This window comes from Setaria viridis, chromosome 4, assembly GCF_005286985.2.
Source record: "Setaria viridis chromosome 4, Setaria_viridis_v4.0, whole genome shotgun sequence".
Lineage (NCBI taxonomy): Eukaryota > Viridiplantae > Streptophyta > Magnoliopsida > Poales > Poaceae > Setaria > Setaria viridis.
The window spans coordinates 34,635,511-34,658,724 of NC_048266.2; the positions used below are offsets into that span (position 1 = coordinate 34,635,511).

General features: G+C 46.9%; 3 protein-coding genes and 1 long non-coding RNA gene across 4 annotated transcripts; 2 read left to right on the forward strand and 2 right to left on the reverse strand.

Moving 5' to 3' along the window:
• The first annotated feature begins 289 nt into the window (after window positions 1–289).
• LOC117852254 (multiprotein-bridging factor 1c) lies at window positions 290–1,200 on the forward strand. Its single transcript, XM_034734267.2, has one exon. It carries the CDS (start codon window positions 298–300, stop codon window positions 982–984), a length of 687 nt encoding a protein of 228 aa, XP_034590158.2. The 5' UTR covers window positions 290–297; the 3' UTR covers window positions 985–1,200.
• A 3,465-nt stretch (window positions 1,201–4,665) lies between these two features.
• LOC117853311 (aldehyde dehydrogenase family 2 member C4) lies at window positions 4,666–8,596 on the reverse strand. Its single transcript, XM_034735706.2, has 9 exons — window positions 8,360–8,596; window positions 6,843–6,985; window positions 6,337–6,720; window positions 6,142–6,231; window positions 5,874–6,047; window positions 5,615–5,755; window positions 5,333–5,470; window positions 5,155–5,216; window positions 4,666–5,070 (listed from the first exon to the last, which is right to left on the reverse strand). Exons 1-9 carry the CDS (start codon window positions 8,496–8,498, stop codon window positions 4,797–4,799), a joined length of 1,545 nt encoding a protein of 514 aa, XP_034591597.1. The 5' UTR covers window positions 8,499–8,596; the 3' UTR covers window positions 4,666–4,796.
• Window positions 8,597–19,395: 10,799 nt separating this feature from the next.
• LOC117851292 (group 2 truncated hemoglobin 3-2) lies at window positions 19,396–21,451 on the forward strand. The gene is made up of 4 exons (XM_034733087.2): window positions 19,396–19,658; window positions 19,771–19,901; window positions 20,907–21,051; window positions 21,143–21,451. The coding sequence occupies exons 1-4, from the start codon at window positions 19,516–19,518 to the stop codon at window positions 21,237–21,239; spliced, it is 516 nt and encodes a 171-aa protein (XP_034588978.1). The 5' UTR covers window positions 19,396–19,515; the 3' UTR covers window positions 21,240–21,451.
• LOC117851293 (uncharacterized) lies at window positions 21,140–22,814 on the reverse strand. Its single transcript, XR_004639515.2, has 2 exons — window positions 22,683–22,814; window positions 21,140–22,356 (listed from the first exon to the last, which is right to left on the reverse strand). It is a non-coding gene; the product is annotated as an uncharacterized lncRNA (long non-coding RNA).
• Between the last annotated feature and the right edge of the window lie 400 nt (window positions 22,815–23,214).

A 23,214-nucleotide genomic window follows, 5' to 3' on the forward strand; every position in this document is an offset into this window, starting at 1 on the left:
ATTTTAACTTTTAAAATTAAAATCAACCTATTATGCATCTAGAAATAGTAAAGCGATTTAGAATGGAGAGATTACGAGCATTTCTGGTCACAGTAAAATCCAGGAGGGCGAGTATCCTAGGCCGATTGTTGAAGTAGTCGTCTTTCGAGTATTCTTGGCCGGGGCCCAAAAGACTTTCCGTGGGCCGGGACTTTCTGTGGGCGCCAATTCTTTGACTTCCCGCTTTCCTTGGCAGCCAAGTCTCTGTAACCTATCTACAGCCGTCTGGTTCGCTATCCGTTCAGATCAACGGTTCAGATGCAACCAAATTCTCTCCCTGAACTTTCCAGAACACACGAGGTTCCCCTGCTTGGCTGCTTCAGCCTTCAGGAACCTTCCGGACCGCCATTGCCACCATCTGCCCCTCTATATATTCCTCCACGTCTCCGTCCACTCCCATCATCTATTCATTCGTCATCCGTGTTCGAGAATCGTGAGCGCAAGGAGAGAGGAAGAGAGAGGAGAGGGAGCGAAGCAACAATGCCGACGGGTAGGCTGAGCGGCAACATCACCCAGGACTGGGAGCCGGTGGTGCTGCGCCGGACGAAGCCGAAGGCGGCCGACCTCAAGTCTGCGAAGGCGGTGAACCAGGCGCTGCGGTCGGGCGCCGCCGTGGAGACGGTGCGCAAGTCGGCGGCGGGGACGAACAAGCACTCGGCGCCGGCGGCGCCCGCGCGGAAGCTGGACGAGACGACGGAGCCGGCGGCCGTGGAGCGGGTGGCCGCGGAGGTGCGCGCCGCGATCCAGAAGGCGCGCGTCGCCAAGGGGTGGAGCCAGGCGGAGCTGGCGAAGCGCATCAGCGAGCGAGCGCAGGTGGTGCAGGAGTACGAGAGCGGCAAGGCAGCGCCCGCGCAGGCCGTGCTCGCCAAGATGGAGCGCGCGCTCGAGGTCAAGCTCCGCGGCAAGGGCGTCGGCGCGCCCCTGGCGGCCGGCGGCGGCAAGTGATGTGACGGTCCGGTGCAGATGGAAACGTTGGTAGCTCAATCTCTGTTGGCTCGTGGAGGATGTGAATCGGTTGTGTAGTTTTGTGTTCGTGTTGATCGGCTTGGAAGATTGGGGGATGTAAATCAGTAGTAACGCATTCGCAAGAAATTTCGGGTGACGTTGTAGCAATGCTTGATTGATGCTAAATGACAATTGGCTGGTGGATTCAGTTTGGTACCCTTGGTTTTTTCAATTATGTGTGGAAATCTGATGAATTACTCTGTTCCCTCTGTTTCGCTGCTTCAGCTGAACGAGGACAAGTGATTTCCGTGGTCAGAGCAGTTGAGATCTGATAAATTGAATTGCTTACTGTAGATCAGTTGTTTCTGTAACAGATAACAGTGAGGGCTGCTATCTTGCAGACTGTTACCTCACCGTAAGGAACGAGTGAGTTCAAGGGGCGACATACCCAGAAACTTTCAACAAGTTCTGGCATGCTAAATTTTTAGTCAAGTAGAGGCCAATTTTTAACCTTGGTTAATTTTCTCCCACCTCATTTCTTTTGAGGCTATATTGCTATTGTTGACGTGTTTTCCAATGTTCCTTCACACGTCCTATACTTCTCTTTCAAATTTCATGATTCAACATTTTCTCCTTGCCCACCCATTTTTTTTTATTATTGACCTTTATATCTAAGACTTGTTGGTTTGCTGGCTCAATTTGTTTATAGATTTGGTGAATCAACTATTTGAGTATAAAAAAATCAACTACTTAAGTTTATAATTAGGAAACAAAATATAATTTTTTTAGTATTATTCACTAAATAGCAAGATCCAATAACATGGTCCGTCATAAATTTTATGGGTGGATTTCTATTTTAGCTCTTTTGAGCGGCGAGATTCTTGGTGACACTAGGCAATATTGGGCGATCAGATTATTCTTCTGCATATATTTCTAAGATAAAGTTTAGTCCATCTGCAACACGGGCGGATTCTTTTTCCACGAACGACCATGCTCGAATTTCATTACTATAAAAGCAACAAAATTACAGATAAAAGTAACAAAATTACAGAGTTTTGAACGTTAATAAGTAATAACAGATGAGCCACACCAGTAACCGTCCAGAAAGAAAGATATCCTAAAAGAGAAGAAATGAAACTGACTATTACATGACAATCGAAATTGATTATCACGGGTGGATTTTGGACGGGCAAAACGTTCACCCTTTGAATTGGCAGCCGTCGTCCCTTGAATTGGCGGCCGACGGCTAGAAGGAAGAGATACGTGGTATGTGACTAGAGGTTGCACGGCAACTAAGAGGATGTTTGGATTTTTAGGGCCTCCTAAAATTTATGTCACATCGTATATTTGGAGGCTAATTAGGAGGACTAAATATGAGCTAATTATAAAACTAATTACATAGATGGAGGCTAATTCACGAGATGAAACTATTAAGCCTAATTAATCCATCATTAGCACATGTTTACTGTAGCATCACATTGTCAAATCATGAACTAATTAGGCTTAATAGATTCGTCTCGCAAATTAGTCTCCATTTGTGCAATTAGTTTTGTAATTAGTCTATATTTAATACTCCTAATTAGTATCTAAATATTCGATGTGACAGAAATTTTAGGAGGGACTAAAGAAACAAACACCCCCTAAGGATGCTAGATGAGTTAGGTTCATGTGCTAATATCTTCAAAATAACTCATTCAATCTTGAATCAGTTTGAGTATTAATATTCCTAACAATTAAATCTACGAGACAAGATGTTACTTGACTAGATTTTGAGTATAAAAAAATAAGAACACATAGGTCCCACATGTCATATTAAGAAGTTAAATTGGGTTGGCAAAATTTAATAAGGATACAATCCAAATGCAGCAGTGCCAATAATTTGGCAATACTCATAATTTGGTCATGACCAAAATTTGATAAGGCTGGATGGGCACAAACTAAAAATGAGGTAAGGTTTTTTATTTGGTCATGAACGTAGCGTTCATCATTTTTGTTACTTTTTAATCTAGGAGGATAGGGGGCACGTGGCCCAACCTCACGTTCAAGTCTATATAGACACTTTATCTTAATCTTTTTATATTTGATAAGTCCAAATAAAAGCTTGAGAAGATTGTTTTTGCTAAAAACAACATCATTAGTCTAGTAACTAGCTAGATTGACGCGATGCGCGCTTATAAAAATATTAATTCAAAATAATAATGTAAATTACATAGTCACTAAAGATAGTATTACATTGATATCTTAAAATAGAATTAAAAATGAAAATAGAACCGGAAAAATCAAATACCTATCAAGATACCTGTATGAAGAATGTTGCAGCGGACTTTGAGAGGTCGCCGATTCTTATATAGCTTTAATATAAGTAGTACACTTATTGGAATCGGCTCCCTACGCAGCACCCGTCTCAAATGTTAATGGAAAATATGTAAAATTAAAATTATATAAATTGATAGCTAGAAGAATGATTGAAACTTCAACATTCGTTATAAAAAATCTCTCTTCTACACTTTATTGTCCTTTTACCTGTTTAGCAAGTACCACGCTTATCTCTTCATTTTCTCATCCGATCATCGCCATGCCGTACCTCTCACATTGTTCTCTCTCTTCTCTTAGCCAAAGCTATAAAGAATTGGAGAGTGACTTGGCAACTCATGTGGACCGCTGTGTGTGTGAGATAAGTACTCCCTCCGTTCCAAATTATAAGTCATTCCAACTTTCTTGAGAGTCAAATCATTTTATGTTTGATCAAAATTATAGAAATGATCATAAAAGTTTATGGCACATATTTATAAAAATATATTTAATGAAGAAACTAATGGTACTTATTTGATATTATGAATGTTAGTACTTTATTGTATAAATTTGATCAAGCTTAAGATTCTTTGATCCTCCAAAAAAGTTGAAATGACTTATAATTTGGAACGGAGGGAGTAACCAGAAGACCACCGTTATGCTATGGGGCATGGAGCCACGACTACCAGCTGCTTCAAAGGGCAGCGTGGGCTCAGGACGGTAGAACCGACACCGGTGGCCCCATTCGATTATAGTTGTCCAGGTTCCTTGACCGCACAACTCTTCTCTTTCTCTCTCTATGCCAAGATCCAAGCGGCGCCGACGATCATCGGTGGCTGCTGTTGTGCTCTTCCGTTCCTGCTGGGGCATAGCCACATAGGCCATTACTCCGTTAGGCCGACGGCCAAGTGAGTGGCGTGTGCGGTCGGCTGTTGCAACATGCGGGCTCCGCACCGCTGCACAGAGCCTTCGCACAGAGCCTTCGTCTGCTGCCTCCGCTCAACCGTGGGGAATGGATGAGCCGAGTGCGGAGAGGCTGCGACTGCTACTCTGCGAGCAGTGTAGAAGGTAACCAAAGCTGAAAGGGCGGGCGTTGAAAGAGCAGTCTAAGGTTTCGGGCGATTGCAAATTCAGCTTTGCGGTGCCAAATTTGAGGGTCAGCATAAGGATCTTAGTACCGGGTGGTGTTACGACTCGGTACTGAGAATCTTTCCACGGATTACTTCAAAAAGAAATCATATTTAACTTCATCACATATGTTGTGGTGGTGAGGTAGCAAGCAAGACTTGCGTAAGGTTGGAGGTTGTAGGTTCGAATCTTATGAACCACGCACACGCGTATTACGCTTATGCCTTACGACGCCAGTTACCAACCGATACTAAAAGCAGGTTTGGGACCGGTACTAAAGCCGGATTCCTCCGGCAGTGCATCACGCAAGTTATTATCATTTTGTTACAACACAACACAGCACGACGCGAGGCACACCATGGGGCAGAGGCCTGATCGATCACATTCGCACATCACAGCCAGGGCGAGCCGCGGAGCGGGGTGACGACGGACTTGACGGCGAGGAACTTGTCGAGCGCGTGCATGCCCTCGTCCTTGCCGAACCCGCTCATCTTGCGGCCCCCGAAGGGGCAGTCGCTGCTGACGGCGAAGTAGCAGTTCACCCACACCAACCCCGCGCGCACCGACCGCACCACCCGGTTCGCCACGTCCAGGTCCCGCGTCACCACCCCGGCGCCCAGCCCGTACGGAGTCCCGTTCGCCCTCGCGATCGCCTCCTCCACCGTCCTGCAAGAAATGTACCATGTATGAACACCGCAAGTTTCCCGTCATCACACAATGCATTTTTTTTTGGGAGAGTTTATTACGCACTTGAACTTCATTAGGCACATGACGGGTCCGAAGATCTCCTCCTTTGCTATGACCATGTCCTCCTGTGGGTGGGAAAAAAGAACAAGATCCCTCCCATGTCAGACACTCAGACGGTGAAACATGGCATTTCTGTATTTTCTGATGTGAAATTGTTGTAGACTTGTAGTTTAGTTTGCACCTTGATGTTGGTGAAAATTGTGGGCTCGATGTAGTACCCTTTCTTGCCACAGGGTTTTCCTCCTGTCAGAAGTGTGGCCCCTTCTCTCTTGCCACGGTCAATGAAGCTGAGCACCCTCTCATACTGAGCCTTGTCCACCTGCACACACGAAGAACAACCTTGTCTCTGACTTACAAAACATGTACACTGCATAAATTTTGGCCTGGAAAACAGCAACAATGGCGCTTGGCAATCAGGCAAGGTCTGATGATGTCTGAGTGTTGCGATTATAGGGTCATTAACCTGAGGTCCCTGGTCGACCCGAGGGTCATTCAGAGGGTCTCCCACGACCCAGCTCTTCATCCTCTCCGCCAGTTTCTTCTCGAAGCGGTCGTAGATGCTGTCCTGCACGTAGACGCGGCTCGCGGCAACGCAGGCTTCTCCCTGCCAACTCTCGGCAGCGTGGATGATGTGAGCGCGTCTGATCAGTTGCTCGAGCTCATCACAGGCCATGTATGGCTGTACTGGAGCACTACTAGAAATGAAATGCATGGATATTCACCTTGTTGAAGAAGTTTGCGCTGATGGCGAGCTCGACGGCCATGTCGAGGTCGGCGTCGTCGAAGATGATGAGCGGGGACTTGCCGCCGAGCTCCAGGGACACGGGTTTCAGGTTGCTCTTCGCCGAGGCCTCCATTATGAGGCGCCCCACCTCCGTGGATCCAGTGAAACTGACCTGAAAACATGCATAGGAGCGCCATCAAACTCCTGCTCTGTAGTAGTGCAACAGGGAACGAGATGGCTGGCTGTGTTGATTTCAGTTTGAGTACAATGTCAACGTTCATGTGGGACGCTATCGCAGCTCCTGCTGTTGGACCGAAGCCTGGCACGACATTGATCACCCCGTCCGGGATTCCTGCCTGCAGAAAACAGCTCCTATCATTCAGAAACGCAAACGCACTGCTGCAAGTGACAAGAAAATGGTGGAAACAATAATAATCCCATCAACTAGCATGGCGTGGTACCTGTTTTGCTAGGTCGGCGAGGTACAGGGCGCTAAGCGGCGTCTGTTCGGCGGGCTTGACGACGACGGTGCAGCCGGCGGCCAGCGCCGGGGCCACCTTGATGCCGAACATGGTGGTCGGGAAGTTCCAGGGGATGATGAGCCCGGCGACGCCGAGCGGCTCACGCAGGGTGTACCCCTGGAACTGGCCCCGCATCTTGAGCGTCTCGCCGTGGATCTTGTCGGCCGCGCCGGCGAAGTATCGCAGGCTGCCGGCGGCGTTGCCGATGTCCACCGCCATGGTGACTGCCGGGTGCTTGCCGGCGTCCAGGCTCTCCAGCGCCGCCAGCTCGCCCGCATGCTGCTCCACCAGGTCGGCGAACCTCATCATGATCCGTCCGCGTTCCTGCCATGTGTTCACAAGATCTGTAAATCTTTTCACTCAATCTTGATTCTTCGATCTGTACACGTCTACACGAGGGTGATGAACGAAAGTGTCACGGTGTGAATTCAAGAACCGGTACGTACGGATCCGGACATGCGTGGCCATTCGCCGTGATCGAAGGCGTCCCTTGCCGCCTTCACTGCCAGGTCGACGTCCTCCTTGTCACCTTCAGCGACGCTCGCAATGACGTCCCCTGTGCGCGGATCCCTGGTCTCAAATGTCCGGCCTGATGAACAAGAGAAGAAACTTGTGGCTCGATGATCTTGCATTGATGTTCGGTAAATTAATGCAAGAATAGAAACGTGGGCCAATAGACAATTTAAATTGTTTTCGTCACACGCGTAATTATCGTTACGGCTTGGCGCAGCAAATTACTCCCTCCGCTATCAATTGTAGGTCGTGGGAGGTACGTACCTGTCATACTCACAATTAAATTATGTCGGTTCTTGTCTAACTTACGGACAGAAAATAAGATCTTTGCCAAAAAGCTATGGCATAGCATGGTTTAAATTAAAATTTAGGAAAATGAAATCTCGACGGTTGGTTTGGCGCTCAAAATGTGTGGTTTGGTCCCCGCACATTGAACTCGCCAATTTTGCTCTGTAGCACACTACGATGAATAAAATAATTTTGTGCCCTTGGCATGTATGATTGAGCGCGTCTTCTTCTACCTTCACAGTGGGCCCCACTTGTCAACTTCACAACGCTCCTTCTGGTAGTGGCGCTAGCTAGAACGAAAGGAGGAAGGCTTTTTTGCAGCACCTGTGAGCTGATGCGGGGACACAACCGCGGGAGTGGTGGAGCAGCCGGCGCCGGGCGAGAGAACAACACGGCCGCCTCATGGAGTGCGCGATGGTGGACGTGTGTGTCGGCCATGGCGTGGGACAGCACGGCTGTGGTGGCCAGGACGTGCCGTGGGCAACAGGGCGAGCAAAGCAAGGACGTCGAGCCCGGCCGGCACAGGTCTCCTCTCCTGCAGGTTTCCCCTGCCATGCTCGGTAAGGAGATTCCCCCTTGTTCCCCCGTTATCTCTTTGCCATTTTCGAACGTGGCAGATCCCCTGAATTTCGTCCAGCGTATCAACGAGGGTTGGCTTGTGGACACTGGAGGACGACGGCGAGGACCGCGTGTTTTGTGCAGGAAATCGACATGATGATTTGGCTAGCTAGGGACGTTAGCTAGCTCTGGCCGGCGAACATGTCATGTCCCCGAGCAACCGCACCACGTGAACATCCATGCCGCTGAAACCCAGTGAGCGTGACCTCGCATCTCGTAACCTCGTGTATCCGGCCAATAATTCGCTAGCTTAGAGGTGTTAAGATCTTAAGATGTCTTATTAGTTAACAGTAAACCGGACGTGGTTTGGTAGTGTGTCACAAAGAGGCTGTTATCAATCTCTAGCTGGCCTGGGCCCTGGCCCCTGGGGAATGGTAACCGACTTGCATAGCTGTTGGATATTTCAGGCAAAAAAAAGGAAATAGTATTGGCTCAGATACTACTAAGATCGATCTCCACTTTGCAGGTAAGGAACCACTCCGGAGATTAGACTGCACAAGCACAACAGAGGAACACAAGCGAGATGGGTGTTGGGTGCGGGTACCTGAGCCGGCGTCGACGAAGCAGCCGTTGATGAAGAGCTTGGTGAACCTGATCTCCGGCATCTCGAACGGCGGCGCCCCGACATTCTTCTCCTCCGCCGCCGGCCGGTCCGTAACGCCGCCATTCCCCTCGCTCCCCATCGCCGCCGCGCCGCGCGCTCTCTGCTTCTCCCTATGCGCTTGCTCTGGGTCGCACGAGGCTCTTGTTTGAAGGGAAGGGGCTGGGCTCCTGTGATTTAAAGAGGAGGAGCCCTGCGGCCCGGCTGTCAATCTTGTTCATTTATGCTGAGATCACACACGCGGCACACGTGGTGTAAGGCCAGTCTCAGTGAAGTATTATGGAAGATTTCATAGGTATAAATCCTATACCACATCAGCAATTTTACTGACTTGCAATTTAATTATAAGGAGAGAGAAGAGAGAGGGATGAAACTTACCTGGTACATGTACCAAATTTTATGAAGTCGGATGAAACTTGCAATGAGGATGTTAGGGTACGTACGGCTCGCAAACGGCGCTCAGTTGAGGAGGTCTACGTGTACATCATTAATCATTAAATGAAGGAAAAGGGGGCTTGCCCGTGGCCTCGTTCATCTACGGCACGAGCGGGTGCTCCGACGCGAGGCGACGGCTCCGAAGCGCGCTGCAGGACCAGCTTCCGGTCGTCGACGGCGAGCGCGGATCGGATGCGCGCGCACGATTTTTGGCTTCCCGCTGCCGCGCGCTAGTCGTCCCGCCAAGGATTCGCGCGTTCCCCAGCCCACCGCCATCCGCCAGCAGAATCTCCCTCCGGCCACCCGGATCCTCCTGCAAAATCTCCCAGCGGCGCCCCGAATCCCCGATGCCTCCACCGGGGGAGCTGCGGCGGCGCCGATGCGGAACTCTACGCCGACACCGCCGACACCACCCCCACCCAGGCAACAGCTCCCGGTCCTCCGATCCCGGGGCTCCCGAAGCCATGGAGGGGGAGGAGGACCCCGGCGCGGACATGGAGGCGCTCGTCCGCCGCCTGAGGCTCCACCGCGCGGCCCCCTCCCCGTACGAACGTCTCCGCCTTCCTCGCCTTCGCGCTCCCCGCGTCCTCTGAAGCCTACGCTCGCCTCACCGCCCTGGTGCCCAAGGTAAAAGAACCGATTTTTTCCCCTGCTCCTGCTATCTGTCGTCTCTAGCATCACTGCTGCGTAAACTAGACCAAACTGGACTTTGGAGCTCACGAGTAGCGCTGCCATTGCCGTCATGAAACGAGTTGATGTAGCTGCTAAGATATTGCTCCGCCACAATTTTGCAAGCTCGAGTGATGCTCCATAGTCATCTGTAGTATCAATGATGCTCTCTGCGGATATTAGATTTTCACCGCACAATTGGCTATTCTACTCTACAGCTCATGGAAGGCATAAATATTTTCTTCATGCTATTAGTTTTTCTCCTGAACAAGCTAATTATGTTGGACTGGTAGGTTCTTAGGCTCGCTGTGGCCAAGCAGAATGTATCTGTTACAAATCATTTGGATTTTTCTCATCTTGTGCTTCGAACTTCAAAAGTGCCATGTTCTCAGTATCATGTGTTTGCAATTATGTTCATTGTATATCAATACCTAGATGCTCACACTTAGTTTAGGACGAGTTAAAAATCATTCATGTAATATTAGCAGCTCTTCATACCTGTATGTGCATAACTGAAAGCTCTTCATATCCTGTAATAGATTCTGCTGTGTCTGCTGCTTGTTTTATAGTTTATAGTTAGAGCCTGCTCCGTTTTATATGATAATAGAGTAAAAGAAGAAAGAGACTGAGGTTTTTTTCTTGAGCTCTTTTACGGTGCACAATACTACCAGGTGGTAGTATAGAGTATAGGTTCTTTTTTGGCATAGGTACAATTGTAATTAGCACGACATATATTATTTGGGGAATTTTTTTTCGCGAGCCATTTTCCCCACGCGATCCATTTTCCCCGCGCGCCGCCGATCCCCTGCGCACGGCCGCCCCGCCCCCACCCGCACGCCGCGCGCCCGTCGTGCCGCGCCTCCACCGCCCGCACGCAGCCCCGCCGGTCGCGCCGCCACGCCCTCGCACCGCCCCACCTGTTGCGCCGCCACCGCCGCCTCGTTGGCACCGCCCGCACGCCGCCTCGCCCGTCGCGCCGCCACAGCCAGCACTCGGCACCATCAGAAGCAAGTCTTCTCCTTGGAGAAACCCCTCAAGATGGAATTGACGAGCTGACTACTCTGTTGTCCTTTTCAGCAAAATCCATATTTCTCGCAATATCATTAACACCATCAGAGGGGAGTCGCCTTCTTGGTGAAACCCCTCTTGATGAAGCTGGCCTCCTATCTTTTTCAGGGAAATCAACACTTTTTGATAAAGTACCAATGCCACCAGAAGTAGTTCTTCTAGGTGAAAGTCCTCTTGATGAAGACAGGTTGGAAACGGGTCCATTAGTCTCTCAGATGATTTTGTGGTAGTCTGTGATGCAGCATTAGACACACTTGACACCGATGCACTTGGTGAAATGCTGGGTGATGAAACTGATGAGGAGAGTGTACTGTTATCATTTTCAGTAAGATCCATGCTCTCTGATAGGTTCCTAGTGCCATCTGATGCAGCTTTTCTTATTGGTGATGCCCTTCTTAATGAAATTCCCAAGGGATGCAGGTTTGAGATCTTTACCAACACCGATGCTTTTAGGCACATCATTTGCACCACTAGAAGCAGGTGATCTTCTTGGTGAACCCCCTCGTGATGACACTGACGAAGAGACCAAGCGGTCAATTTTATCAGCAAGATCAATACTTCTTGACAATGCATTTGCAGCGGAGGACATTGTTGTTCTCTTCGGTGAAACCCCACGAGATGGAACTGATGGAAGAGCAGTCCTACTAATTTATCAGTGAGATCCATGCTCTTAGACATTGTTGTTCTCTTTCTTTTTTCCGTATTTAAGTTAGACAGGGTTTTTGCATTGCCACCGCATGGAGTGTAATCGGTACAATCTGTTTCCTCGTACAATAGTCTTAATGCTGATGTCTGGGTACGTTCCAGTGGAGATTTTTGCTTGAAAGCCACTTGAATCAACGCACTTTGTTGTCCTCATCTCTGAATCCTGGAGATGCTTAATCCTGTATGCTATGGTTATCTGAATCCTGCACATCTGAAGTGCATTCTGTGACGAAGCATGAGGTAGCAAAATAAGGGAGTGATAGGTTAGCAAAATAAGGTAGCAAAATAAGATAGCAGAAGTCATGCTGAGCAAAGCTGCCACATGAAAGGTTTCCTGCTTCTATCTTGAAAGGCGCGGCTTTCTACGTATGCGCGCTCTGCAAATTTTTGGAGACAACGGCGCTGTTGCTAGCAGCGGCAGATCATGCGAAGGCGTGGAAAGGATCGGACTTCAGATAGGGAGAAAACAGAACTGGAAAAGGAATATCTCCAACATGAGTTAAAAGTCTGAACAGAACAATATCTCCAACGTAACGTGAATCAAAAGTCTGAACAGAACATTATCTCCAACGTGAATCAAAACTCTGAACAGAACAATATCTCCAACGTGAACATGAAAGGAATCCAACCAGTCCAAGAGTCCAACCACATCCCTATATAAATAAATAGTCCCCATCCAACGGAACGACCATACACCACGCCTCCTCCCTCTTCGGTGCAACAGAAGGACGTGGACGGAGCTAATCAATCTCCCTATTCTCACGCCTCCCTCTCCTCGACATGGACGTGGACGGAGCTAATTCTTGAGTGCAGCAGAAGGACCATACACCACCTGCGCAACAGAAGGTGCATGCACCACCTGCGGAAATTGATCCAATTACACCTACGCCATTCTATCCAGTAAGTTCAATCTTGCCTGCAACAATAGAGTTTCTGATCAGTTTATCAATACAACATGACATACAATAGAGTTTCTGATCAGTTTATCAATACAACATGACATGCAACTTTAATGGTCCCTTGGAGGGTAACACTGATGACGAATCAGATTTTGAGGACCCTATCATTAGCTTTACTGAGGACCCATTCATCTATCCCCTAATGCCACAAAATAACAGAACAATCGGACAAGGGACAAGCGATAGCAATTCCAAAATTATGCAGGAACTTCAAGTGTTCATTACCAATCAATACAGGTTACTATCAAATCAAATTGATGACAGGTTCAATGCACTTAACAAGTGGTTCGATGATGTAATACAAGAACAACGTGTAAGTCTGTTCATTCATTTCCATGCTTACCATCATTTGCAGCCCTTCCAACCTTGCAGGAATCAAGGGGAGTGGTACAACCTACAAATGTCGTGCTCGAGACGACGAACACACATATAGGCAAGCCTGAAATCAACAAAAAGGAGGATAAGGCACAACCAAAGCAGCAAGCTACGGCGAGGAATCCATCGAAACGACAAAAAAAACCCACCCAACAAACAAACGTCGAATATGAGTACAATATTGGCACAAAATGTCATCGACCCAACAAGAACAAGGAAAAAGAAGAGATCCCAGATGTTGCGATGCCTTATGAACCACTATCAACTGATTGCACGTCAAATGGTACTACTCCGCAAGTTTCTTTACCATTCCATATATAACATTAGTCATCTAATTATTATCTGCAGAGTATTTGGTCAATGCAGATGAGATGTCCCCTGTCCATTACATCAATTCAACGTCACACGATAAAGTTTTGGTTGATATTGGAATTTACACAGCAATAAGAAAGGATATAGAGTGCATCGTGTGGACTATTTACGGTGAAATTCATGGAGCTTTGGACTGGAAACAAATTATCTTTCTTATTCACACCGGTAAGTTGAACAATACAAATTTAGCAACCCAATCTATGCCCCATCTTATATTACAGCTAACAAGCATTTGTATTTGTTATGCGCAGAAGGATATGACTAATTTCAGGCTCAAGCTAGCTGTCACATCGGTTAACTATGCGTGGAACAAAGTGAAAGAAAGTCTGGGATACAAGGCTAAAGATGCCGAGGAGACCTACACCCTGAAGACAATAAAAAATAGATTACATTTCATTTTTTCCGTGTTTACTTCATTATCTATGATGATCGAATATTCCAATCCAATCATGTTCTTTTCATTTCTATGTCGAGATCACTTATTTAGATGTTAATAGGAACTCAGTGGCAATATCATATTCCTGATGGCTAGTTGAACTTTTGTTTTCCCTGAATAATTTCCTCCATTGGCTGCGCCCTACGGAACTAACACCAATAGCTCCTGACGTGCAAAAAGAGTGACAGGTTTAGTTTGATCGTAACTTCGTAAGGGCTATGCAGATTTCCTGTGGTCCAGGAAAGCTTCGTTGGTGAAATATCAAGTTATCAACTACTACAAGTGATGTGGTCATATCGCGTGGACCAACCATGATGCAACGTTCAACTAAAACTGCATAATTGCAGGTTTGCAGCAGAAAACCATATGCGTAGAGGTCAGCATTTAGACACATCACTGCTGGTGACCTAATTGGAACGAAAATGAGCATATGTTGTGTGAAGATATGGTTTCCTATCACCAAACGTTGGAGGCACTAAGTTCCATTCGTGCAAAGTGCAAACCCTCTTTATTACCAGGTAGAAAATTATGGGAATGGAATCACTGAAAGGTCTCTCAAGCATGTAGACAGACACCTCGAATGGGGGATTTTCCACCAACCCACCAGGCAACGCACAGCATACACCGAAGCACACGGATAGAAAATAGGAATTGAATAACACAGACGACGGTCGCCCAGCCACAACAAATATAAGAGCCATTTTTTTTGTAAACCTAGGATTAGGACGGGACAAACGGAAGTCAAACACGACCACATTCTAAACTACTAACCTTTACTCTTGAACCTAATTTTTCTTACCGCGACACAAGACAAAAACTTCCGCATTAAGAAATTTAACTGAATCAATGAACATCTCGTGGCGGGGAAGGGACTCCTAGTAAAATTTGGCGTATCTACAAAACGATACTTCCTCCATCCCAAATTGTAAGTCATTCCAAGAATCTTGGAGAGTCAAAGCATCTCAAGTTTGACCAAAATTATAGAGAAAATTATAAAGATTTATGATATCAAATAGGTATACTATGAAAATATAATTGATGAAGAATCTAATGATACTTAGTTGACATCATAAATATTATTATATTATCATATAAATTTGGTCAAACTTGAGATAGTTTGACTCTCCAAGATTTTTGGAATGACTTACAATTTGGGATGGAGAGAGTACGAGAAAGTAAAACGACAACATTGCAGGCAGGAAGGAGCAGTTCACATTCCCAATCCCAATCAGTGAAAACGATTTCCAGAAACAGAGGGCGGGCAACCAACTCCGCAGACGTCCCACCGCGAAATGCGAGGAGAAACGCAACGCACCCGACGCCCATCCCTGAAGCCCCCCAATTTCTCGAGTAACCATGACAGCTGACTAACCTTGCATCTCGAGCACGAGGCGGACGTTGTACCCGTGGTGGAGCAGCGGGTCGACGACGGTGAACCCGATGAAGGACGTGCCACCAGTGAGGCACACAGTGCGCGCCTCCGCGCTGGCGGCCTCCTCGGGCCGAGCCGCGTGCTTCGCCACAGCGCCGTCCGACCTCCGGGCGCTGAAGCCTGCGCTGCTGCTTTGCGTGCATCTCCTCCACCGCGGAGTCGCCCCCACCCGCCGCGTAGTCGTCGCCGACCGCCGGAGTCGCCGCCGCCCCATTGCAACCCTAGCTGCCGATTGGAAATGAGGAGCCCCAGTGCAACCTGCGACCGATTGGAAATGAGAAGAGGAATAAAAAAAAGAAATAAGATTATAATTAAGAAAGATTTGATCTATTTTAACAATGCCATTTTACATCTTTCCAATCATACCCCTATACTACCCATACTACTCATGCATACTACTTAAGGTTTTAGTAGTATACAATTAATCTCAACCGTCGGATTCTTGCATACGAGTCCTTTTCAAACAGTAGTATAGAGTAGTATTGTGCATCGTAAAAGAGCTCTTTTCTTTCTTTTGTCATGTTCAAGACTCCTAATGTGCATATGTAATGTCCTTCGGGTAGATGATACTGAGATGGATGTTGATGCTGCGGCTCCAGCAACACAGATTTCAATCAAGCATGGTCTCCCTGAAATCCGTGGGTAAGTCAAATGTTTCACTCATGCTTATTGTTCCCTGTCAGTACCAACCTTAGTAGTTCCTGGTTTCTTCAGTTTCCACTTAACCTAACACTATCTCTCTTACATTTGCTTTTTACTTATTCTTTCAGGAATCTGCTCGCATTACACAGGATGGCAACTTTGCACCGTGACGAGCTTGGCCAGGTAATTCTGATTTTCTGGTCCCTGCTAACCTGTTGTTATGCTGTCGAGTTTTGCTAATTTATCTGATTGTATGTATTTTGTTCTCAATTGCAGGTGATTTAATATGAGTTCTTTCTTCAGCAAGTTCTATTGTTGCCTCTAGGCTGTCAAGGTGGGGGACCTGGAACTGTTCAGGGCTGCTGCAGACAAATTTGCAAGCACATTCAGTGCAGACAGGATATGAATATTATAGATGACCACTTTTTTCCATTGATTCATGATTTTTATTTTCTCCATCTGGGAATTTTCAGGGGAAGTTGCATTGCCAGGTGGAAAGGCTGAGGAGGGCGATGCTGATGACATTCTCCACTCATTCTCAATTGCACATGTGTCTGTTTCAAACAAAAACAAAATGTCTTGGCCCTGGCAATTCTAATTTTATCTTGTTGTTCTGATCAGCTGATAGGTTTAGATGTCATACTGATGAATTCTTTGTTGTATTGGACTATTATGAAGTCAGAAATTGAAATCATGCAGTTTGATATCAGTCCATTTCAATATATGATTGCTCAAGTGTGACCTGCTAGGTTGTGGAGTTGTGGTTTTCTGTCCTTTTCATTGTACAAATGCAAAGGAAGGCAAGGATGGATTTTAAGTATTCGGAGTATCTATTGATATAAATATATAATATATTTATGCTTCTCTAAAAGACTCATGCAACTTATTTGAATATACCATGCATTCTCTCATTCAAGCACCAAAATGGCTACAAAGATCAAATGTATACTTGATTATCAACTCTATGAATGGATTAAATAGCTTGCGGACATAGACGACTCACTGTCCAAGCTGTCTTTTATCACGGCAGCTGTCTAAACTGTTGTACGTGCCCTTATAGTTTTATCGCAAGACACATTTGACCATAACTCCACGCAAAAATTAAATGACATAAGCTGTCTATGAATCTGTGCCATGAAACTATGTACTAAGACTGATAGTTTCATCTCATTGAAAAAATGACATGTCATGGTAACAGTACGATAAAACTATGCACTGAGACTAGCCTAATTTCAAAACCGTGCGGCACGTACGGCCAAATGGGACCGATGCTGCTGCAGCCATTTGAGGTCTAGCGAATCTCAAACGTTTGAGATTGAGCTACCTCTTAATCACCTTTTTTTTCCGTCCGATTGTAAATCAATGGCTCAGATCCGTTTCTCCCCCCTATCTTCTTCCCTAACTGCTATATCCTCCGTCTCCCCACGACGCCGCCTCTTTCCTCCGTCTCCCTCGAGCTCCCCCGCCACCCCCTGCCTCCCTTCCGGCACCGCCGCGCTCCGCCGCCACCCACGAACCGCTCCCATCTCCCCGTTCCGGTGGCCTTCGGCTCAACGTACGTTTTCTTCCTCCCTTTGCCAAGCTCCCCCGCCATTCCCACCTCCCGCCGGCTCCGGCGGCCTTTGTCGCCTCCGCCACCGTCGACGAACCGCCATTGATGCTAATCTCTTGGAGCTCGACGCCCCCGCCATCTCCACCACCCACCAGGGGTCCCCCACCACCCGGCTCCGGTGGCGCCCTCACCACCTCCGCACCACCGCCGTCTCTTCCGCCTCCATCGCCGACCAGCAAGCCGCCTCGGAGCTTCCTCTACTGCTGGACATGGAGGTAACCACCCAACCCCGAAATCCCAAAACCCTAACCCCGAATCCCATCCTCAATTCTCAAAAGTGATTGAGACAAACTCAAAAATTAAGCTTTTGAGGTCTAGCAATTCTCCAATAATAATGTTGTTGATTCCATACCGTCTTGCCTCAGTGACTAGTCCGTCACTAGCATTTAATACTAATTTTGTTTAAAGTGCAGCGCCCATCTTCATATATTATTGGCTATCTAAATTGTTATTTTAATTTTTCTAGGTATATAGTTTTTGACGTGCTGAAATGGAGGGAGTAAAAAATAGAAAGAAAACGGAACCTCCTGTGCACCGTGCATGCTGTTGCACGTTAAAAAAACTGGCTAGCATCTACTGTTAATTGGGCTGGATTAGTTGTCGCCCATCGTGGAAACTTAATTGGGCCTTTCTTACTAAGTAAGGAGGTTTGTTTGCGGAAGGTCTACAAAGGTGGGTTTGGGGCCCATTTATCTTAGTGCTTGACGTCCGATGGAAAATTTTCATCGAATGCTCTGACGAAACATTAAAAATTATCTAATACAAATAATATATAAAAATAACTATGTCGTTCGACTCTAAGATAGAAAATTTCCGTCGCAATATGAACACTATGTTTCATGCAACATTCACTGTAAAACATACAGAAACAATAGTTGCAACATTGATGCTTAACTATTGCAACATATTTCGAGCGTCCGATTTTTTTAAGACTCCGGACGTCTATTCTACAGCATTACCGTTTTATGTATTTATCTACAAGGAAAATTAGTATTTATCTAGCAAATCTCCAATAATAATGTCGTTGATTCCATACCGTCCTGCCTCAGCGGCTAGTCCGTCACTAGCATTTAATACTAATTTTTTTTAAAGTGCAGCGCCCATCTTCATATATTATTGGCTATCTGAATTGCTGTTTTAATTTTTTCAGGTACATAATTTTTGACATGCATTGTTACAATTTGAAATGAAGGGAGTAAAAAAACGAAGGGAGTAAAAAATAGAAAGAAAGCGGAACCTCTTGTGCACCGTGCATGCTGTTGCACGTTAAAAAAACTGGCTAGCATCTACTGTTAATTGGGCTGGATTGGTTGTCGCCCATCGTGGAAACTTAATTGGGCCTTTCTTACTGAGCAAAGGTTTGTTTGCGGAAGGTTTACGAGGGCGGGTTTGCGGCCCATATCTTAGGGTTTCTTATTTAACTTTCTTATTTAACTTTATGTTTTTATGTACGGCGCGACTGGCGCTCGGATGTTTAATGAAAAATTTTCATCGAACACTTCGACAAAACATTAAAAACTACCTAATTAAAAATAACTACGTCGTTCGACTCTGAGATAGAAAATTCCGCCGTAATATGAATACTATGTTTCATGCAATATTCATTGTGAAACATGTAGAAACAATAGTTGCAACATTGATGCTTAACTATTGCAACATATTTCGAGCGTCCGATTTTTTTTTAAGATTCCAGACGTCCATTCTGCATTCTGCAGCATTACCATTTTACGTATTTATCTACAAGGAAAATCCCCATGTGACCCCCTTAAACCATTTCTCATTCTCTTTTTTTTCATATATTTTTATGGTTTTTTATGTATTTCCTATATTTGGGTGTTAACAAATTTTTACTTCATTGTTCCAGCACTTAAAATCCATTGCTTCATGACAAGGGAACGGTGCAAGCAAGAAGAGCCTTACCATTCACCATTCACATGAGAGGTGATTTGGCTCGCCTGCACGTGTAAGGATTTTCTTGATAGGTCGAGCTAGTCCACCATCTAATTGAAAGCAATCTAAACAATGGGAGAAAACCAGCTGTTAAAAAAATCGTAACTGTTGTCTTTGTAATCCCGTGTGCAGCCATCGCATGATACCGCCGCTAAATACCACCATCCGTGTTCCGTGACAACATATGTCGACACATGCCCGTCCACCACGCAGGCCTCGCCTCGCTCACCGACACCTGGGCCCCCGCCAAACCCACGCCGCGCGTGCTCGCCACCCGATTGGCCGGCGGATCGTCGCCGGTATAAAGCGGGGAGGCGCGTCGCGTGAGCTACACGCGCACACATTCCTCTTCCTCCGGCCTCTGGCAGCAAGTCAAGTCAACTCAGCCAACAAGCGCCGCTGCGGGGTCAGGCCTCGCGGGACACACGGGTCAGACCGGACAGGATGCAGTCGCTGCAGGACAAGGCGTCGGAGTGGAGCGGCGTGGCCGCCGCCGACGCATTCGCCATCGACGACGGCAACATCTTCGAGTCCCTCGGCGGCACCCCGCAGCCCTTCGTCGACCTCTCCACCAACTTCTACACCAGGTCCGCCCTCGGCCCCCCTGCTCCTCGGCTCCGCCGCCCCCTCTGCTTTGGTCCAAATCCAATCTAGATTTTTCTCTTCACTTCTGCCCCTGATGATTTCGTGGCCGAATAGGGTTTACGAGGATGAGGAGGAGTGGTTCCGGGAGATTTTCGCGGGGTCCAAGAAGGAGGACGCCATCCAGAACCAGTACGAGTTCCTGATCCAGCGCATGGGCGGCCCGCCACTGTTCTCCCAGAGGAGAGGTAACTAACTATTTCCTACTAGCTTGCCACTCCTCGTCTGAAGACTGGTGAGGAGGTGAATGTGACGATTGAGCTCATCAGCCACTTACTGAATTTGGTCAAGGAGGAAGTCAGGGATGATTCGTCTTTTCTGAATTTTGTTGGATTTAGGGGGCGAGCTGTTTAGTTTCGCCTTAGTGTGGAGTAATCGTTGCTTTGGTCTCCTTGTGCAGCCAATCGTGTTTCTGAAACTTGCAAAGTACATGGTCGGATATGCTATTCTTTCTGCAGATTATGCACTTCCCATCGACGATGATGTTTATGAGTCTTATGAAATTGTGGAATCACTCAATGCTTTATAGTATGAAATAAGATGAATTTGGTCAGCATATGAAAACAACCAACTTGATGGGGAACAATTACTTAAAAATCCTCACTTTTTTTGTGAGAAATGAGTGCCTGTAATTCAGCCCTATTTACATTCTCATTAGCGTTTTCAGTCTGACCTTCTGCCGATATTTCTTTTTTTTGAGAGGAACCTTCTGTGTTCTGTCGATACTTCTTTCATTTAACCAGCAGCATACCACTGTTACAGTAGTATAATATGTATTCCTTCAAGTGATTCAATTCTTTTACCATATATTTATCAGCAATATTTGTTTGAGTGCTTCATGTCAGGCAGCCTGCTAGCACCCAAGAATGATCTTTGTTCTCATTCGTAAACTGTTGGTCTGCTGACCTGTCCGTTCATCATTTGATCCAAGTGACCTTGACCAGACGGACCTATTTCATTAATACCGCATGAGTTTAATTCCCCATCCCGATTGATTTTGTATTCTACAGTCCCTGCACGAAATGACCGAACAAATGAATGCCTCCATGCTGTGTCCTTGTTTCGGTTCCTATTTGGTGTCACTAACATTCTTTAGTGATCTAGTGTCAATGCTCTTGTACTTGTTTTTTGTACTCAGTCTCCTGGAGGGAATTTAGACTTGTTAAGACCTCTCTGTCTGATTTCTCTTGCAGGACATCCTGCCCTTATAGGACGACACCGGCCATTCCTGGTAACCCACCGAGCTGCAGAGCGGTGGCTGCACCACATGCAGCAAGCTTTGGATACAACTGAAAGCATAGATGCTGACTCAAAAACCAAAATGATGAACTTTTTCAGGTCTGCGTAACGACTACATTATCGCTGACGTTTATCTCATAATTAAACAGTGATTTCCCTGAGACCCAATCATTTGTTTTTCTTCCTCCAGGCACACCGCTTACTTCCTCGTCGCTGGCAATGAGATGACAAGGCAACATAGCCAAGGAGTAGCCTGCAAACATGCAGCAAGCAAACCAGCTGAGTAACTCTATTCTAGCCATGGAGCTAGTAACCATCTGAATAACGAATGATGCAAGCCTTTGCCCACCGCGCCATTATAGAATCCCATACGCAACAGAGTTCGAACCACTTCCACATTCAAAGAAACAGTTGCGCTGACTCTTTGTAGGCTTTATAGCCACTCTTGATCAGAGAGCACTCAGAATTGATAATTTTAGCTCATTCCAGTATGTGTTTACTCTGCTTTGTCTCTTGTGCTTGAGAGTTATCTTCATAATGCTACATGTGAGGATGTCTCTTTTGCAAATTCTATTTCGCTTAAACGGCAGCATATTTCATCACTCCAGTGTTACTAGCGTTGCATAAAAAAGGAAAGAGCTATCACAAATTCACAATCCACAAGGGAAACTTGCAGAGCGAGCTCGAGATAGCGCAATCCGCAAGGGGCACTTGCAGAGTAAGCTGAATGAGAGACTTATTGCTCCCTGATGATCTTTATCCTGAACCGAAAGGTATAGATGTCGTGGGCACCCACGGTGTCGTCGGCCATTGACACTGGCATCACCAGGATTTTTGTTCACGGTTCGCGCTAAACACAAGTACATGGGATGGTGTTATCCGTTTTATATTTTATATTGGTACTGGAGTTGTGCTAGTGCACCTCGGACCTGAGAATGTGACGAAGGCAACCATCAGGGCGGAGGGGTCTCCCCACCCGGTGCTGGTGGAGGCTCCGGAACACCACGCTAGGCTTAAGAGCTTGCTTGCTTGCATGCCACCAACCGCCACGCCATGTGCGGCGGAGCCACAGGTGGTGGCGTGGAAAATTGACGTCACGGAGTGTTGCTTGGTTGCAGGCCACCAACCGCCACGCCATGTGCAGCGGCGCCTCAAGTGGTGGTGTGGAAAATCTACGCCACGGAGTGTGGCAAGTTTCCTGCTATCTTGCATGCGATTCATTGTGGCGGGGACTGTTTACTCGGGAACCAAACAGCAGTCGGATTTTCTGTGGCACGCCATACCAGCGCGTGGCTGGCTGTGGTCGGAGCCAAACAGCCCCTAAGTCCACCACCGGTGGGCCATCCTGTCCATGGGGACTCCTGTCCATGGGCTGGAAGGCGGTCAACATGGGGCTGCTTAATCCTGCAAACGCATAGTCGGGTAGTCAACTACTCAATTGGTACTTTCGTCGCTACATGAACAATGTAATCATAGTATTTTTTTTCCAGACGAATTAGCGGGGGTGCGAAAAGATTTTCGTACCCTCATTTATTTGCTACCTGGAGTTAACTTTGGCATGCAGATTTACTATTTAATTGGGAAGATAGTTGGGGTCCAGTTTGTAGGATCGCCTTATTTTAGGAGATTTTTTTTTAAAACCTTAAGATTGCATTTTTCATATGGCGGAGGGAGAAGTAAGAGGATCAAAGGAGCAGTCTGGGTCTCTTGGGAGATGGAAGAGAACTCACCGACGTCCCGGGCTCCGTGGCAGGCGGAGCCGCTCAACAGCACCGCGGAGACGACGAGCAGCGCCACCTGCAGCAGCATCAGGAGGCGAGCGGCTCCAGCGGAGGAAGCCATCTGTCGATAGACGAAGCCGCTCTGCTTGGTGGAACTCTGTATCTTGAAGACCGTATTTATAGGCCTTACCCTCACATAAAAGGGCAAATTAGAGTTCGGGCTGGTCCCTTGGTTCATCTGAATTTTTATATATTTTCAATATGGATTTTCCCCTACTTTTAGGCGTGATGACTAGTAGCCGGTTTGCGTTGGCAGCCAGTTGCCCCTTTCCTCCTCAACCTGACCACGCCTCGATAGTGTTCATGAGCAGTGTGTATATGGCTGCTCATTTTCTCCGGTTAGGGTAGACCATAGTGGCAACTCCTTGCCTTAAAAACAAAAGGACAAAAAAAGATACAAGAAACGGATGCATCCAGCTAGTCAGTGTCCAGCGACGACTACACAAGTCAGGTCTCCCTCCCATTGCCCCCATTGGAAAAA

What these genes read in the sequence shown, in the direction of transcription:
- LOC117853311 (XM_034735706.2), bottom strand. Translation starts at nt 8,498, where the DNA reads ATGGGGAGCGAGGGGAATGGCGGCGTTACGGACCGGCCGGCGGCGGAG. An exon ending in GGCCACGCATGTCCGGATCC is followed by an intron (nt 6,721 to 6,842) that starts GTACGTACCGGT and finishes AACACATGGCAG; the next exon opens with GAACGCGGACGGATCATGAT. An exon ending in TCGCCGACCTAGCAAAACAG is followed by an intron (nt 6,232 to 6,336) that starts GTACCACGCCAT and finishes TGTTTTCTGCAG; the next exon opens with GCAGGAATCCCGGACGGGGT.
- LOC117851292 (XM_034733087.2), top strand. Translation starts at nt 19,516, where the DNA reads ATGCAGTCGCTGCAGGACAAGGCGTCGGAGTGGAGCGGCGTGGCCGCC. An exon ending in TCCACCAACTTCTACACCAG is followed by an intron (nt 19,659 to 19,770) that starts GTCCGCCCTCGG and finishes GTGGCCGAATAG; the next exon opens with GGTTTACGAGGATGAGGAGG. An exon ending in AAAATGATGAACTTTTTCAG is followed by an intron (nt 21,052 to 21,142) that starts GTCTGCGTAACG and finishes TTCTTCCTCCAG; the next exon opens with GCACACCGCTTACTTCCTCG.
- LOC117852254 (XM_034734267.2), top strand. Translation starts at nt 298, where the DNA reads ATGCAACCAAATTCTCTCCCTGAACTTTCCAGAACACACGAGGTTCCC.